Below are 19,553 nucleotides of genomic sequence, written 5' to 3' on the forward strand. Positions count from 1 at the left end.
ATGCGTGCGCGCAAACCACGCACAGGCATGCGCCAAAATGTCATTCTACTGGGCATGTGCGGGAATCTGTCAGAGATGGAGCTAGTACCCTGACAAAGTGCAACAAACCAGCAGGATATAATAGAAGTCTATAGCAAAGCGCAGGAAAGCTGCAGGTACACTGTACTGCACCCGTGGTGTAGGTAAACCGCAGCACATCAGTGTGAAAGCAGTCCTATACTATTACTATTTTGCCCAGAGTATTGCTTCACACTGACCTGAATATCTCTTCTTTCCTGCTGCTGCCACCACTCTGGAGTCTGCTAGCCGACGTAAGAGGTGGAGTCCAGTTGCTATCAGTCTGCATGGGACAAGAGCCAGCACTACAGAGGAGGCATTGGCTTATGCGGCTCTTGCTCCCTACTACAGCTCTAACTTGAGTTACAAGTGGTCCCTCTGCATTGCACCACGATGACAGTGTCATTTACACAGTAATCAGTGCATTTTTATAGCACTGATTGCTGTATAACTGTCAATAGTCCCAAAATAGTGTCTAAGGTGTCCGATGTTGCAGTCCCCAAAAAAATAGCAGATCGCCGCCTTTACTAACCAAAAAAATAAATACCAGTAATAAAAATGCCATAAATCTATACCCTATTTTGTAGACACAATAACATTTGCGCAAACCAATCAATATAAACTTATTGAGATTTTTTTTTTACCAAAAATATGTAGAAGAATATATATTGGCCTAAACTGAGAAATATTAGTTTTTATATATATATTTTGTGGGGATATTTATTATAGCAAAAAGTAAAATATATTGCTTTTTTTTAAAAAAAATAATCGCTTTTTTTGTTTATAGCGGAAAAAAACGCAGGGGTGATCAAATACCACAAAAAGAAAGCTCTATATCTGGGAGAAAAAGGACGCAAATTTTGTTTGAGTGCAACATTGCACGACTGCGCAATTGTCAGTTCAAGCGACGCAGTGACATATCTCTCCCCAATGCTCTAAGTTCCATTCTTCTGCTATCGGCATTATAACTTCATTATAACTATCTCCGAGACAGGAGATAAAAGCAGCTGGAAATTTGTGTCAGGTGGGTGAGATGAGCTGATAGCTTGTCTATTCACAGCACAGCTCTGCACATTCCTTCCTTCCTCTGCCTATGTGGAAGGGGGGGGGGGTATGTGTGTCTTTTCTCCAATCAACTGTCACACAGTGTATGCCAAGACTCCCCTCCCACATCTGAAACAGGAAGAAAAAAATCTAACACAATGTGCACTTTCTAAACAGTATATAAAGCTAAAGACAGCAGATATACAAATAAAACCTATGTAGGAAGATTTGTTTCATCCCTGTGTATCATCAGAGGCTGTTCACTTGACTGGGTATAGGAGAGGGTTTACATCCACTTTAATATAAAATTACCAAATGTGGTCTCAAATGTAACAAAGCTCATACGTTTACACAATCATCATAAATCATGTGTAGAAAAAAGTATGTGAAAATAAATGCTGGGGAGGAAGGAGGACAGCGCTCCATGGAGCGCAGCGGTGCAACGTCACTTCCGGGTGTACATCATGGGGCCATACCGTGACGTACACCCGAAAGTGACAATGCACCGCTGCGCTCCACAGAGCGCTGTCCTCCTTCCTCCCCAGCATCGGAGGTTCACCATCCCGCTATTGCGGTAGATGGTACTGTGGCCACCACCAGGACGCCTTCTTCCTCCCCAGTATCAGAGGTCTACCTTCCCGCGGCTGCGGTAGATAGTAGTACGGGACGTCCATTCCACACCTTTAGGACCAGCGGAGCACCTGCACCCCAGATGTTCTAACGGATGATACCACTTACAGATAAGCCCATGTTTTATATCACTTTGTGAGTGACATCTTGATAATAATTGTTTGTTTTTATCCATTAAAAACGTGATTACTACGCTTAGAGGGCGCTGCTTTTTGTCTTCATGTTTGGCTGAAGAAATCTCTTAACCAGAGCCTAGCCCACAAACCTTGTGGACAGCCTTCCCAGAAGAGTTAAAGCTGTTATAGCTGAAAAGGGTGGGCCAACTTAATATTGAACCCTAAGACTGGGATGCCATTAAAGTTCATGTGCGTGTAAAGGCAGGTGTCCCAATACTTTTGACAATATAGTGTATGTGCTAACTAAAAATGAACTCAGGTGTATTCGGATCTTAGTCCATACCCACCTGAGCAAGCCTGCCAGAAAGCTGTCACTGTACTGGACATATTATAAGTGGCAGAGGCATTCCCTGCCCAGCAGAATGATTGGCCAAGTACAGGTAAAATGTTCCTGGCGGGCTGCACTCAGGAGGGTTTGAACTAGAATCTGAACATGACCAAGCTCATCACTACATTGGAGACAGCATAGCAATGAGCCAGTTGGAAATGGTGCTGGTTGATTCTCCGTTATGACTTAGAGGCATAGGGTAATGTATCAGCATTTTATTATGATTATAGAAAACTGTGTACTGTACCTGTACTTCTGCATGATCCAAAAGAATTTGAATACCGATTGTTTACAATGACTTCTGAATCATTCTTATTGGTCACTATATTTGGAGAGACATCCAAATCCTTAAAACAGATGCAAGAAAAAACAAAGAAATGTAGAGTGTTATTTGAAAAAATTATCAGATGATCAGGCAGATTACAAGAATGACATCTGCAGTATTGTTCTCAAGTAGCCATTTTTCCATATTAAACAATACCATGAAGTAATAGATTATTTAAAGCGGAGTTCCACCCTAAAAAATGAACTTTCTATTAACAGCTTGCCTTTAATGTAAAAAAAATATATATTTTTTACTCACTTCTATCTGGCTGTTACTAGGCACATTTTCGTAATCTGCCTAGTTCCTGGTCCTAGGTGGTTCAACTTCCTGTCCTAAGACCCCATTGCCTCCTGGGAAATGATGACACTAATTTCCCAGGAGTCTCTGGGCATTACTGTACCTAAAAATCGCCCAGCATGCACCTCTCCCTGAAAACCAGGAAGAAAAATATTTTTTACTTGTTGCTATAATAAATAATCCCCAAAAAATATAAAATAAATATTTTCTTTCCTCAGTTTAGGCCGATATGTATTCGTCTACATATTTTTGGTAAAAAAAATCGCAATAAGTGCTTATTGATTGGTTTGTGCAAAAGTTATAGCGTCTACAAAATAGGGGATAGTTTTATGGCATTTTTATTAATAATTTTTTTTTACTAGTAATGGCGGCGATGGCGGACACTTTTGATGCCATTTTGGGACCATTGTCATTGATACAGCGATCAGTGCTATAAAAATGCACTGATTACTGTAAAAATGACACTGGTAGTGAAGGGGTTAACCAATAGGGGGTGCTGAAGGGGTTAAGTGTTTCCTAGGGAGTGTTTCTAACTGTGGGGGAATGGGCTATCTGTGACATGACACTGATCACAGCTCATGATTACAGGGAGCTGTGATCAGTGTCCTGTCACTAGGAAGAATGAGAAAATGCTTGTTTACATCACCATTCCCCGTTCTTTCTCTCCGTGAGACGATTGCGGGTATCCCCATAGACATCGAGTCCGCTGGACCCGTGGTCGGACTGACGGAGCTCACGGTGGACGCCCACAATGCCGCATCTTAAAGGGGATGTACAGGTACGTCCATCTGCCTACAGGAGCCAATGTGTCGACGTATATCGTCGTGCATTAGTCCTTAAGTGGTTAAGGTGCTATACTGATTAGCCATAACTTAATCACCACCCACCTAAATTTTGAGTAGGTCCCCCGTTTGCTGTAAATCAACCCTGAACAGTTAAGACATGGACTCCACTAGATCTCTGAAGGTATGCTGTGGTATATGGCACCAAACCGTCCATATGAGATCCTTTAAGTCTTGTAATTGTAAGGTGCACCTCAATGAATCAGATTTGTTTGTCCAGCACATTCAAAAGATACTCGATTGGATTGAGATCTGAAGAATATGGAGGCCAAGTCAACAACTCATTATTGTGTTCCTCACAGGGCCGGATTTGCTCTCCCTGCTCCCTGCCGCCTCAAGGCCAGGTTCCGCAATGCACCCCCTCCCCGCCAACCAAACCCCCCCCCAAATCAACAGGGAATGGCAACCGGATGGCAGGGGCGGCACGGTTAGTTCATTTATTTTTTATTTTTTTATCACTTTTTTTATTTTTATTTATTTGTAGCTTGTCGCTTGCTTTTTTTTATTTTTGTATAATTTTCTTATTATTTTTCTTATTATTTTTCTTTTAATTTACTTTTTAATTACTTTTTTATTTTATTAATGTAATTATTATTTCTTATTATTTATTCATTTTTTTAGCAATTTTTTTTACTTAACTTTTTTGCTATCACACATGAGAAAACAATTCCATGTGTGATAGCAATTGGAGGTGACATGTTCTCTTTATTGACCCTGTCACCTCCAAAACAGGAGTCCTAGCACTGTGCTAGAACTCCTGTCACAGCTGAGATGGGAAGTGTTATACCTGAAGGGTTCCACATGTACTGGCTCTCCCCTCTCACTGTGTACATAGGCAGCAGGAACAGGAGACAGACTCGGTGGCTGGGGGGAGGACGGAGTCCCGAAGACAGAGTCAGCAGAGAGAGGTATGTGGGGTGGGGGGGGGGGGGGGGGGGGAGGACGGACGGGAGCACACATTTTACAAGTGATTTCGGCGACATCGCCGCAATCACTTGTTAACGAGCGAGCGGATTCCCCCATAACTTACCGCCCTTAACTGTATGTTCCGGGCGTCGGGGGACTCTATGCCACTGCCGCCCCAAGGCCTGGCCTCAGTGGCCTTGTGGGAAATTCGGGCCTGGTTCCTCAAACTATTTTTGAACCATTTTTTCAGTATGGCAGGGCACATTATCCTGCTGAAAGAGGCCACTGCCATCAGGGAATACCCTTTGTTACTTGGTCAGCAACAATATTTAGGTAGATGGTAAGTGTCGAGTAGCATCCACATAAATGGCAGAACCCAAGCATACCTCCCAACATTTTGAGATTGGAATAGGGGACACATACTAGGAAACGTATGTAGGCATAGAAAATTCCCCCTGCCACACCCCCTTAAAGGAGAAATAACCCAAAAAAGTCAGTTAAACCCACAAGGGCTTTTTTTTTTTTTTACCACTACTATTCCTTTATATTGGATTTTAAAATTTACAAATGCAGCAATTTAGAAATTGGATGAAAGGTTTAGCGCTGGGAAACACTTTTTGAAAGATAAAAAGTGCATTTTATATACAAATATATTGATCAGACCAAAATGAGGGACAAATGAGGGGGAAAGAGGGACAGAGGGACATTGTTCTAAATCAGGGACAGTCCCTCAAAATCAGGGACAGTTCGGAGCTGTGCCCAAGGTTTCCAGCAGAAAATTTCCCAAAGAATCACACTGCCTCTGCCTGCTTGCCTTCTTCCCCCAGGGCATACTCCATCTTCCCCCAGGGCATACTCCATCTTCCCCCAGGGCATACTCCATCTTCCCCCAGGGCATACTCCATCTTCTCCCAGGGCATACTGCATCTTCTCCCAGGGCATACTGCATCTTGGTGCCATCTCTTCCCCCAGGGATGCAACGTATATGCAACTGGCCACCGACACAATAGGAAAGCGTGTTTCATCAGACCAGGCCGCTGTTTTCCTCTGTTCTATGGTGCAGTTCTGACTTTCACGTGCCCATTGTAGTTGCTTTTTGCTGTGGATACGTGTCAGCATGGGCACCCTGACTAGTCTGTGGCTATGCAGCCCCATACAAAACAAACTGCAATGCCCATTTTTTATGCTTTTAACACAATAACTTCAGGGACAACATGTTTACTTGCTGCCTAACATATCCTACCGTCTTATAGATGCCATTGTAGTAAGATAATCAATGTTATTCACCTAACCTGTTAGTAGTCATAGAGTTATGGCTGATCAGTGTATATACAAAAACATAAACACACATGCAGTGTCATGTGAAAAAGTAAGCCTACCCCATGGAAATGCTTGACTGTTTCAACATATTTGTATAGTGCCTACAGATTAAAGATAAGTTCACCTTTTAGAAAAAAAATAATAAAGGCACATTTTTGGTATATGTACTTTGTTGTATGCTTGGGTAAATCACCTGACTGACTGAACAAAACTACAGCGGGGATCCTCGCCCTCTGTCCAAAATGGAACGCCATGGCGTGAATGGAGCCTTTAAGGCTCTGTCCATCGCTACCTCCCCCTACCCATGTGTCTGGCACCTTGCAGCATACAGGATGCATGAATTACAATGGCAATGTTTTTTTGAAGTACCCAATTAGAGCCAGGGACTGTAATAGGCTTCAAAATAGGGTGGGCTTAGGTGTGTTACAACAGAAAATGAAAATTTGCTATTGTAACACTGATCCGCCCTCCCGGCCAATCAGGAAGCGGATTTTGAGACTCGTCATTCAATTGGCTGGAAGGACAGGCAATCCTATTGGATGCCTAGGAGGAGGGGAGGAGCCGCACTCTAAAGGCCGCCAATGGAGAAGAGGACACAGAGCCGCTGCCCGCCACCCGCCTAGATGGGGTAAGTGCCAGACTGACCGGCAGACAGGCTAAGGCCCCGTACACACGACCGAGGAACTCGACGTGCCAAACACATCGAGTTCCTCGTCGAGTTCAGTGTGGAAGCCGCCGAGGAACTCGGCGGGCCGACTTTTCCCATTGACTAACGGGAAAATAGAGAACATGTTCGCTGAAAAGTGTACACACGACCGAGTTTCTCGCCAGAATCCAGCTCCGATCGAGTTTCTGGCTGAATTCTGCCGAGAAACTCGGTCGTGTGTATGGGGCCTAAGGGGCAGATCCACAAAGATCTGCCCCGGCGCATCGTATCTGAGATACGCTACGCCGCCGTACCTTACCTGGCTTTGGTTCAAATCCATAAAGATTTTGCACCGTAAGTTACGGCGGCGTAGTGTATCTCAAGCGGCGTAACGGCGCGGAATTCAAATTGGGCGGGGAGGGGGCGTATTTCATTTAAATGCGCCGAACAAACTGCGCATGCGCTGTCCCTAAATTTCCCGCCGTGCATTGCGCGAAATGACGTTGCAAGGACGTCATTGGTTTTGACCTGGACGTAAATTAAGTAACGACTTACACAAAAATAAAAAATAAATCGAAATTATACGCGGGAACGACGGCCATACTTAACATTGAGTATGCCACGAAATAGCAGCTTTAACTATACCCCAAAAAAAGCCGACTAGAGACGACGTAAAGGAATGCGCCGGCCGCTCGTATGTTCGTGGATCGTCGGAAATAGCTAATTTGCATACTCGATGCGTAAAACGAAGGGAACGCCACCCAGCGGACGCCGAAGAATTGCATCTTAGATCCGAAGGCGTACGAAGACGTACGCCTGTCGGATCTAACCCAGATGCCGTTGTATCTTGTTTTGAGGATTCAAAACAACGATACGACGCGGGAAATTTGAAAGTACGCCGGCGTATCAGTAGATACGCCAGCGTACACTCTCTGTGGATCTGCCCCTAAATCTCTACTCATGGCAATGAGTACAAGTGGGACATGTGGGATTATACAACCTGTGCATCCCAGCTTGGATAGAAAATCCCATTAATAGTAGCTCTGGGGACATAGACGATGACCCTTAATCTCTTTACCAATCCACTTTATCTGCTTCCATGCATATTTTTGGCAAGTACTACAAAGTGAGGACTTGTCAGTTCTTAAAAGGGTTAAATTGCATTGAACAAGTAACATCAAAAAAGTATTTTCTTTTAAACAAGCTCATTTAAAGCCATATTTTTATGAACTGGAAGTCTCAGGGCACATCTTGCTCTATCCCCCCCCCCCCCCCCCCTCGCCTTTCCCCCCATGCTTCATTTGTATCAGCAAAAAGCTATAGGAAGGTACTAATCTGCTTAACATTTCTAAGTATATCATCCAGCGGATTTTGTTATTTTTTTTCCTATCTTACATATGCTCTACAGAGTTACTGGCAAAAAACTGTACATTTTCTTCATTTCATCCTTTCAACATCAAATGGTAAGCAGCAAAAATTGGATCAAACTTCAAAGCCGGCGCTGTGCTCCAAGTCACAGAGAGACTCCTCCGTTTCACATATTGAATTCGAGCAGGATATCAAAGTGCTACCAAAGAACCTCAGGTCTTTACTAAAATAGAGGCTGTAACATCTGCAGCTAAGCGGAGAGCACAGACACACCACCTCGGGGAGCAGCGAGCGTTTTATTCTCCGCAGCGTATTTCCAGCCTTTTGATGCTCTCTTTTCACTGTACCTCCCTGTCTTTCTACAGAACTCCGGTTCTTAGCAAGCTAGGGCTTTTGTCTCACAGACTTCAAAACATAACTAACGGTTTCATGTTCACATGGTTCAGCCAAAGAGCCGTGAACACGGCACAGAACATTAGACGTAGGAATGTTAAGTAACAATGTAGAGTTACTTCAGAGACTTTGTGTAAATCTACCTGCCCTGACTGCTTGTCCCGGTGGTTAGGCTCTGTGAAATGGCTTGGGACACAGTTCTCTTGCCTGAAATTGCAACCATAGAAAAAGATTAGAAAAAAGTATTAAAATACAATTACACAGTTAAAGGTACCTACAGGTCAAACTTTATATATAACAGAAAAAACTCAACTCTAAAGAACCCTGTGGTTTCCGGTAACTTGGTCATCTTGGAACTCCCTGTTAGGCCCCGTACACACGACCAGTTTCCTCGGCAGAATTCAGCTTCCGACCGAGTTTCTGGCTGAATTCTGCCGAGAAACCCGGCCGTGTGTACACTTTCGGCCGAGGAAGCCGACGAGGAGCTCGACGAGGAAATAGAGAACATGTTCTCTATTTCCTCGTTGTTCTATGGGAGCTCTCGGCCCGCCGAGCTCCTCGGCGGCTTCAGGGCTGAACTGGCCGAGGAACTCGATGTGTTTGGCACGTCGAGTTCCTCGGCCGTGTGTACGGGGCCTTACTGAGCCCGCAAAATTAAGGGCCAGGGAGCCCAAGTTCCTAATTCCAACTATCTTCCTATGGGCCAGATTCAGAAAGACTTACGCCTACTGATACGCCGTCGTAAGTCCAAATGTGCGCCGTCGTAAGTCCAAATGTGCGCCGTCGTATCTATGCGCTGATTCTCTAAATCAGATACGCCTGAATTATGGCAAGATACGACCGACGTGAGTCTCCTACGCCGTCGTATCTTGGGTGCATATTTACGCTGGGCGCTAGGGGTGCTTCCATTGATTTACGCGTCAAATATGCAAATGACCTAGATACGCCGATTCACGAACGTACTTGCGCCCATCGCAGTAAGCTATGCCGTTTACGTAAGGCGTACGTCCGGCGTAAAGATAAACCACCAAATAGTTGGTCTAAGTCGTGTAGGGTATGGACGTCGGAACTGAAGTCGGATTTTACGTTGTTTGCGTAAGTCGTACGTGAATGGGGCTGGGCGTAGGTTACGTTCACGTCGAAAGCATTGAGCCGTCGTATCTTAGGGAGTATATGCAACGTGATTCTGAGCATACGCGTGCATGCGCCGTTCGTACAGCCATGCATTTACATGGGGTCACGACTCATTTTAATACAACACGCCCACTACCTGCCTACTTTGAATTAGGCGGGCTTACGCGGGCCTATTTACGTTACGCTGACGTAAATATAGGAGCAAGTGCTTTGTGAATACTCAGCTTGCCTCTCAATGTTACGTCGGCGTAGCGCATATGAGATGCGCTACGCCGGCACAAAGAAACGACAATGTACCTGAATCTGGCTATATGTCTCCAACTACCTTGTTTTATTATATAGTTATCTGAACACTTACACCTCGTACACACGGGCGGATTTTCCGAGAAAAAAAGTCCGACAGGCTTTTTCTCTAGGAAAGACCGGCTGTGTGTAGCCTTCATCAGACTTTTTTTTTTTTTTTCAGAAGTCCGACGGACCTTAGATAGAGAACCTGTTCTCTTTCTTTCCGTTGGACTTCCGACTGACTCACGGTGGACTTTTGCACGGTCAAATGTTAGACCAGACCGTGTGTACAAGGCATAAAGAGTATCTAAACCCAAAAACAAACATTTTATACAGTATATTGGAGCTTACCAGTCTCCAGATAAGATGGTTGCATTAGTTTATCGCTTTCAGTCAGAAAGGAAGATATAGCTGGTCATATATACCAGTAAAATTTTGTTAGAAAATTGTAGTTTTCAGAACGCTCATTTGATTTGCTAGTAGTGGTGGGATAGTGGGATCAAATCTACAGTGCCTTGAAAAGGTACTCATACCTCTTGAAATTTTCCACATTTTGTCATGTTACAACCAAAAACGTAAATGTATTTTATTGGGATTTTATGTGATAGACCAACACAAAGTGGCACAGAATTGTGAAGTGGAAGGTAAATGATAAATGGTTTTCAAAATGTTTTACAAATAAAAATCTGAAAAGCACGACTTGCATTTGTATTCAGCCCCCCTTTACTCTGATATCCCTAACTAAAATGTAGTGGAAGAAATTGATTCAGGTGTCACCTAATTAGTAAATAGAGTCCACATGTGTGTAAATTAATCTCAATATAAATACAGCTGTTCTGTGATCCCCTTAGGCCACGTACACACGATCGGTCAAAACCGATGAAAACGGACTGAAGGACCTTTTCATCGGTCCAAACCGATCGTGTGTGGGCCCCATCGGTCAGTTAACCTTCGGTCAAAAAATTTAGAACTTGCTTTAAAATGTAACCGATGGACTGATAACCGATAGGTCGAAACCGATGGTTAGTATGCAAAAGCATCGGTTAGAAACCTGCACATGCTCAGAATCAAGTCGACGTATGCTTGGAAGCATTGAACTTCGTTTTTTCTGCACGTCGTCGTGTTTTACGTCAGCGCGTTCTGACACGATTGTTTTTTTAACTGATGGTGTGTAGGCACATCAGACCATCAGTCAGCTTCATCGGTTAACCATTCTCATCGGATGGACGGATCGTGTGTACGGGGCCTTAGAGGTTTGTTAGAGGACCTTAGTGAACAAACAGCATCATGAAGACCAAGGAACACACCAAACAAGTCAGGGAAAAAGTTGTGGAGAAGTTTAAAGCAAAGTTAGGTTATAAAAAAATATCCCAAGCTTTAAACCTCAGAGTACTGTTCAATCCAACATCTGAAAAACGGAAAGATTATGGCACATTGAAAACTTACCAAGACATGGCGGTCCACCTAAACTGACAGGCCGGGCAAGGAGAGCATTAATCAGAGAAGCAGCCAAAAGGCCCATGGTAACTCTGGAGGAGCTTCAGAGATCCACAGCTCAGGTTGGAGAATCTGTCCACAGGACAACTATTAGTCGTGCACTCCACAAATCTGGCCTTAATGGAGGAGTGGCAAGAAGAAAGACATTGTTGAAAGAAAGCCATAAGAAGTCCCGTTTGCAGTTTGTGAGAAGTCATGTGGGGGACACAGCAAACATGTGGAAGAAGGTGCTTGGTCAGATGAGAACAAAATTGAACTTTTTGGCCCAAAAGCAAAACGCTATGTGTTGCAGAAAGCTAACAGTGCACATCACCCTGAACACACCATCTCCACCGTGAAACGTAAGGCTTTTTCGGCGTAACGTTACCCCTGGGTCTATGAGGCGTGCGCAATGTTAAGTATGGATGTCGGGATAGCGTTGAATTTTCCGTAGTTTACGTCGTTTGCGTAAAACGTTCGTGAATAGGGCTTTGCGTAAATTACGTTCACGTCGAAAGCATTGACTATTTGCGACGTGATTTTGAGCATGCGCACTGGGATACCCCCACGGACAGCGCATGCGCTGTTAAAAAAGAACGTCATTTACGTGGGGTCAATATGAATTACCATAAAACACGCCCACATCTTATCATTTGAATTGCGCGCCCTTACGCCGACACATTTACACTACGCCGCCGTAACTTACGGCGCTAATTCTTTCAGGATACGGAAACTACGCTCTAAGTTACAGCGGCGTAGTGTATCTTAGATACGCTACGCCTGCCTAAAGATAGGCAGATCTTTGTGGATCTGACCCAAGGATCTCTACTAAGATCAACAGGCAATTTTTTTACTTACTGAGAATGTTCTTTCCCTAAAAAAAAGGAAACGAATGCTGCTACCACTGCTATCTAAAAACTGCTAAACTGCAATATATTAAATTGTTGTTCTTGGGTTTAATTACCCTTTAAACCTCTATAGCAGTCTCCTAAAAAGAGATGTCGATCTTAGAGGGGCATGTTTAAATAACAAAGATATGATACTATTGTGTACTGCAATGACGTAGGTGTCGGTGGATGGAAACATAGTGTGCAGTGGGGGGCACAGGCATGTGACACACCCATAAATGTGGGATGCTAAAGATTTGTTGCAAAGCAATAGCTTTGCATGAAAATAAAGTTCAGACTAGGATAGGAAGGTAAGTATTACACAGGAAGCTGTGCCCAAAAAGGCATGCAGGGGGGAATAGTCACCAGTACAGTGAAACTCCGGATTGCGAGTAACTCGGTTAACGAACGTTTCGCAATACAAGCACTGTTTTAAAAAAAATCCTTACTCGGTTTGCGAGTGTTGTCTCGCAAAACAAGCAGGATTCAAGCCACAGCTGTGTGCAGTACCGTAGTCGTTCAGAAATGCTTGGAAAAACGTGGAAATGCACCACTCCCAAGCCTTTCCAAGGTTTTCCGAGTTCAACCGAGCTGTCCCTGGGCCTTTCCAAGGCTCTCCGGCACCCTCCATCTCTGGCCACATGCAGTATTGCATGTCATTGAAGTCAATGCGGAACAAATCATTTTCATTTCCATTGACTTCTATGGGGAAACTCGCGAGTGCTTTGGATTACGAGCATTCTCCTGGAACATATTATGCTTGTAATCCAAGGTTCCACTGTATTATCTATGGTCTTCTTGTAGATAATATTTCCCAAATACTAATTTACCAGGCGTTTCCTTCTTTATGTCGAAGCCTTGTACACACGGTACGATTGTTGGCCAACCGAGCGTCTAATTTTTGCCAAAAGGGCGTGTGCCAGGATCTTGTCTTGCATACTAACGGTACACAATTGTAGTGCCACAAACACGAATGTAGTGACGTACTACAAGATGTTTTAGCTCTTGAGCGCCACCTCTTGGGCCCCTTCTGCTAATTTCATGTTTGGTGAGCATTGATTCCGAGCATGCGTGTTTGTACTTTTGACTTTTGTGTAATGTATTTGTGTACTGACCATCAGAAAATCTGACAACAAACTGATGTCCGCCGAAAATTTACTAGCATGTCAATCACCATTTGTTGGCCGAAAGTTGGACAACAATTGTCAAAAAGAGCGTACTAACGGTCAGATTTTAGGACAACAGTCTGTCAACAGACAATCCCCAGCCAACGATTGTATTGTGTTTACGAGGCTTAACAGTAAGAGCCAGGTAGAATACTGCTGTATTTCAGGAAAAAAAGTCAAGACAATGAGTACATTTTATGAGTAATGCTCAGGCACAATAATCACTCACCCACAACATAGAAAATATTCACTTTTTTAGTTCTGTTTTAATTTTGCAGAAAGAGTCACTTTATGCCTCGTACACACGGTCAGACTTTCCGAGAAAAAAAGACAGACAGGCTTTTTTTCTCAAAGTCTGGCCGTGTGTAGCCTCCATCGGACTTTTTTGGTCGAAAGTCTGATGGACCTTAGATAGAGAACCTGTTCTCTATCTTTCCTTGGGACTTCCATTTTGCATGGTCAAAAGTCTGACCGTGAGTACGTGGCATTAGAGGGTCCTGTTTAGGCGCCTGTTACCTGGCATAGCTCACGCTCCCATCCAGTGCTTACGTTTCTGACTCCAGAAAGCAGTTCTAGTCTTTGGGTGGATGTGCAACTGTGCCCACTACTGCAATGTCTCCTCTGCCACCAGTACAACGCTCACATATGCATTCTTTACTTAGAAAACTTGTATAATATCTTACTACTAAGTAAATACTATAATGTGAAATCTGTGTGTCTACTAGAGCTTACTATTTTACTATTTTTTTCACCACCTTTAAAAAAACACTGATTAAAAAAAGAAAAGAAAGAAAAATTGATTTTACGTTAAAAATGAAAAAAAAAAATTAAATTCTATTTTAATACATTTAGTTACCAATTATAACATAATAACTAGACTTACCACTGTGTATAGTAATTACTAGTGCTTGCACTGTCTGATATATTATTTGAGAGAAGTAACGCATTTCTATTTTTCAGGACAATGTAATTCTTCCTCGTAATATATCCCTTGAAAGCTATAAGAAGCCAGCAAAAAGCGAGAATTAATGTTAGAAACGATTTACTCATGAATATAGTTGGTAAGTAAAACATGAGAAAAAAGTATAAAGACACAAATTAATGCAGCTGTATTTTATAATACATCATTAAAGAGGAACTGCAGTCTGCTCCCATAATTTGTAATAAAAACATCTTTGCCCTTCTGAAGCTTTCCTCCAACCACTTTGCATATTATTTTATATATACTGTGATTCTGTACTTGCCAAATCTGCTGCAGAAATCTCCCTCCACTAAGTCTGGCTGCAATCATTTTAACTGTGGGCAGCTGAAGCTGCTGCCTGTTCACTCCCTGGATTTAGACATATACATACCTCCAGCTCTGCAGCTCTCATTGGCCCTCTTGACTCATTGACCCTCATTGGCCCTCTTGACTCATCCCCCCTCCCTTCCTGGCAAACTCCCATGGAAGTGAGAGAGAGATAGAGCTGGTAATGATGTCAAGAGCCTAGGCTTTTTACCAGACAAGAAACAGGAAGTGGGCTGTATAAAGTATTTACTGGCAGAAAAAAAAAAATACTATCCAAAGTTAAAACAACAAGGCAGAGTATTTAATAGATGGAAATATTAAAAAATGTCTGAAGTTCCACTTTAAAGTGATCGTAAAGGCGAAGATTTTTTCTTTTTAAATAGCAAACATGTTATACCTACCTGCTCTGTGCAATGGTATTGCACAGTGTGGCCCTGAACTTCCTCTTCTGGGGTCCCCCATCATCGCTCTCGACTCCTCCTTTTCTTTGTGCGCCAATATAGGAATCCACTTCCTATGGAGGTGCACGTGTAGGCTTGCTACTAAGTGGGTTTTGTGCATCCATAGACACACACATAGCACAGATTGGCCCTGCCCCCAGCTCTGTGCTCACTGGGGTTGAGTGACAGCAGCAGAAGCTAATGGCTCCCAATGCTTCCTCTCTGTCCTCCTGTGAATGCAGGGAGAGAGGAGAGAGCCACTAGAGATGAGAACATCGCTGGATCAAGTGAGGACGCAGGTAAGTACAAGTTGATAGCGATGATGGTGGAATGTGTTTTTCTTGTACAATATATTTTATTCTAGTTTTGACATATACAAGTTAAGCTATATAGATAAATGCATATATATGCTCAGATCATTGGTACAATGTAAATACAAGGTCCTTCAACTATGGAGTATCAAAATAACACATGACCCTTTTCAAATGATACAGAGTGTGAAGATAGCATTACTGAGTGGGGCATCACGTGTTGTTCCACTTTTAGGGGCTATGACCTATCCTGATCTGGATTTTGATACTGCGAAGCCTGTAAGGGGTTCTAAATAGTTTTATTATGAAAGCTAGCCTACCTAAAATAAATAAAAAAGATAGCAGAACAGGAGAGAAATTAGAAGGCTAAGAGGGAAAATTATTGAAAGTCCATTAAGACTAGAAAGAGGTGTGGGGGGAAGGGTAACATATTTAAAGGTATAGGAGGGGGACGACTACCCCATCCTTTTGGTCATTGTTTTTAATCAGGCCTCCTAGGTCAGATTGCAAATAGGCTATCCATGGGGACAACATCTGTTTGAATTTCTCATCTTTATCCGAATAAATAGTCATCAATGTTTTATTGATCATCATGTTGTTAATTTTAACCTCTTGGAAGGGTCTATGTTTTGGCACTATAGTTTGTTGGCACTGAATACTGTATATATCCAGTAATTTTTGCTGTGTTATGTTGGATATTTTGTATTGGGTCTTTTCACCGGTTACATTTCAGGACTGTGTGCATTAAGGAATAAACCCTAATCCAGACCCTTTCAGTTTTGGGCATGACCACCAAATATGTAGCATTGTTTCCTCTTGTCGGGAGCAAAGGTGTCCTGTATAAGGCAAAAGAGAAGCAGTATAATGATGAAATTATATATCGGAAGAATTACTTATATCAGAATAATTCCTCCAGATGCTTTGTGTTTTTCTCAAAAGTGAGCAAAGGGTTTAATATCTGTAAACATAAATATCTGTAAATCGCTTCTGAATCCACCATCTAAATCTGTTGGGAGTCTGGTGGAAACATCTCAACCAGGTGGGGAATCTTACCAAGCCTAACAGTAGTTCCATACTTTGAGCAAGCGTATCAGGCCTCGTACACACGACCGAGTGTCTCGGCAAAAACCAGCAAGAAACTTGCTGGGAGATATTTTTTTGCCGAGGAAACCGATCGTGTGTACATTTTCTTGAGGAAAATGAGCCAAAAAGAGAGCAAGTTCTCTATTTCCTCGACGGGAGTCTCAAATTGGCTCGTCGAGTTCCTGGTCGGGCTGGTTTCCGACGAGAAACTCGAGCGTGTGTATGCTAAGAAACCCGCGCTTGCTCAGAATAAAGTATGAGACGGGAGTAAAAGTAGCATTTGTAATGGAGATAACACATTTTTCAAGCTGTAACAGACTGAAAAGTGCAAATCGTCTCTTAACAAACTTTTACTTAACATGCCGTTGTATGTGTTGTATGTCACCGCGTTTGAGAACGAGGAGATTTTGTCTTGACAGTGTGTACGCAAAGCAAGCTTGTCGAGTTCCTTGACAAGCCTAACAAGGAACTCGACGAGGAAAACGATGTGATTCGCCCATCGAGTTCCTCGGTCATGTGTACGAGGCCTCAGAGAAGGGCTACAGCTGGCCATACATTATACAATTTTCTTATTCAATTTCCTTAAGGCCGGGTACTCACGACCAAACATGTATGGTGAAAGCGGTCCGTCGGACCGTTTCCACCATACATGTCTGCCAGAGGGCTTCTGTACGATGGTTGTACACACCATCGTACAGAAGTCCGCGCGTAAACAATACGCGGGGCGTGTCCGCGGTGTCGCCGCGTCGATGGCGCGGTGTCGCCGCGACAATGACGCGGCGACGTGGGCGGCCCGCCTTTAAAATGCTTCCACGCATGCGTCGAAGTCATTCGACGCATGCGAGGGACGGCGGGCGCCTGGACATGTACGGTAGGTCTGTACTGACGACCGTACATGTCCGAGCGGGCAGAATTCCAGCGGACTGTTTTAAAACAAGTCCAGGAATATTTGTCTGCTGGGAAAAGGCCCGGCGGGCAAATGTTTGCTGGAATTCGGCCCGCTCGCGCCCACACACGACCAAACATGTCTGCTGAAACTGGCCTGCGGGCCAGTTTCAGCAGACATGTTTGCTCGTGAGTATGGGGCCTTACATTTACTTTCAACTTTGTAGTGCAAAAGGCCCTACCTGGTTGAATACAAATTGAAATGTTTAGGTTTTACCTCATATTTTATGGTTTTCATTAATCTGAAGATAAATTGTACAAGAAAATTGTATACTGTATACAATGTATACATCCAGGAGCCCTATGCGCCTCGAGCTAATATCAAATCTGTTGGTAGATTAAATAGGAACCAAAATGACATTTCTCCTAAAGCTACTTTATTTCTTTAGGGTTTTAGCCATTCGTATCCCTTGCCTGGCCCTAGCTCAACTAGTGGGTTGAACTAAAACAAATTAGCATAATCTCCCATTCACACATTTGAAGCGGATCCCTCCCAATGTGTTATTGTATTTTGACAGTAGAGAGCCTTCCCCACCATCAGAATACAATGATCAGTGTTGCCGGCTATAGCTAGCAGCGCTGATCGTTCAGAAAAAAACTTGGCAGGCTGGCTGTACACAGGTTGATTGGTCAGCCCATAAATAGATTGAAATTCAGCTGTTCCCTGCTGAACGGGCTTCATTTTGATCCATATATGGCCTTTTGATATCTTTATGTTTTGTATGTATAAAGCTAGGAGCTCTAACACTAGAACAAATTAAATGGGGATAGAGGGCATCCTTGCCATATCTCTCTGTGACCAGGGAAAGGAGAAGATTCTAACCTGCACTAGTATATGGAAGCAGAGGGAGCAGAGCAGGGGTCCTCAAACTATGGCCCACAGGCCGAATCTGGCCTGCCATCATGATTTACCCGACCCGCGGACGGCCCCTTTAACATGGCAGCAATTCCCCTACCATCTGCTAGCTTTATCACACAAGACGAAAAACATGACAGGCCTGGACAAATGGCGGGACCTTTTCAGTTAAGAAATGGGTGATTGGTTACTAGGCAGCGGGGCGGTCCCAGAAATCAATCACCTGCCTTTTACTTGCAAAGTCCTGCCCTTTGTCCGAACCCATCATGCTTTGCGTCTTGTGTGATTAAGGTAGCAGAGGGGAGAGGGAGTGCTGTGATGTTATAGAAGGGGTGGCAGTGTAATATTGATGGCAGGATATGTGTTATGGGGGAGTATGTTATGGGGGATGTGTGATGAGGAAGTCTGTTATGGGGGGGATCTGTGATTGGGTAACTGTGATGGGGGTGTCTGTCATGGTGGGATCTGTTATGAGAGAGTCTGTTATGGGAGGATCTGTTATGGGGTTCTGTTATGGGGGGTTTTGTTATGATTCAGATCTTGGTTCTGAGGTTGAGAAAGGTAGGAATATGAGCCTACAGAGAGGGGAGAACACTGGTAAACAACAAATTGGCAGTCATGTCCCCCAGCCGCAGCGTATTGCCAAGTTGTCTCCAGTGATGAGGATGGAGGGGATGATGATCACGATGAGGTCACTTACACGACTTGGGCACCAGATAGAGCAGAAGAGGAAAGTGAGGGTGAAGCACAACCCCAAAGAGGCAGCCATCATGGAAGAGTAGAGAGCAGCCATCCTATTCCACCAGATTGTGGAGCTGTTATCTCCCGGTCCACTCCCCACAGCTCAGTTGTTTGGGCCTTTTTTAGCACATGTGCAGCCGATCGTACAGTTGCAATCTGCGAACTTTGCCTCAAACACATCAAGTGTTGCGGCAAAAACACCAGCCATTTGGGTACCACATGCTTGACAAGGCATTTAACCTCCCACCACTCAGCCCCTTGGCAAAAGCACCTGAAAGCCACACAAAAGGGACGCAATTCTACTCCTCACCTTTGCAGTCTACCTCCCTATACCTTATGACCTCTCAGCAGCCTCCACTGACAGGCATGATGGTATAACGCAGAGTGTGCCAGGTCCTTGCAGCATGTCTGCCAGTAGTACATAACCTACTGTAGACTACAGCAGGCAAACTTCTCTGCTCCATCTGTGCATCGGAAAAAAAAACACTGCCACCCACATGCCCAGCATCTAAATTCAAGCTAGTCAAAGCTGCTGGCTTTACAACTCCTGCCTTTCCGTATGGTGGATTTTGCCCCTTCTGTGAATTTGCAGAATGTGGTGTACCATAA

General features: G+C 43.8%; 1 protein-coding gene across 1 annotated transcript in view; it reads right to left on the reverse strand.

Moving 5' to 3' along the window:
* Positions 1-19,553, reverse strand: part of MYO3B (myosin IIIB) — a 332,748-nt gene that overhangs the window by 97,084 nt on the left and 216,111 nt on the right. Inside the window, exons 23-25 of the mRNA XM_040358502.1 lie at positions 14,164-14,278; positions 8,476-8,539; positions 2,483-2,582 (exon numbers count right to left, since the gene is read on the reverse strand). Coding sequence (XP_040214436.1) covers positions 2,483-2,582; positions 8,476-8,539; positions 14,164-14,278 — 279 coding nt within the window. The remainder of the gene's footprint in view (positions 1-2,482; positions 2,583-8,475; positions 8,540-14,163; positions 14,279-19,553) is intronic.

This window comes from Rana temporaria, chromosome 6, assembly GCF_905171775.1.
Source record: "Rana temporaria chromosome 6, aRanTem1.1, whole genome shotgun sequence".
NCBI classification, from domain to species: Eukaryota; Metazoa; Chordata; class Amphibia; order Anura; family Ranidae; genus Rana; species Rana temporaria.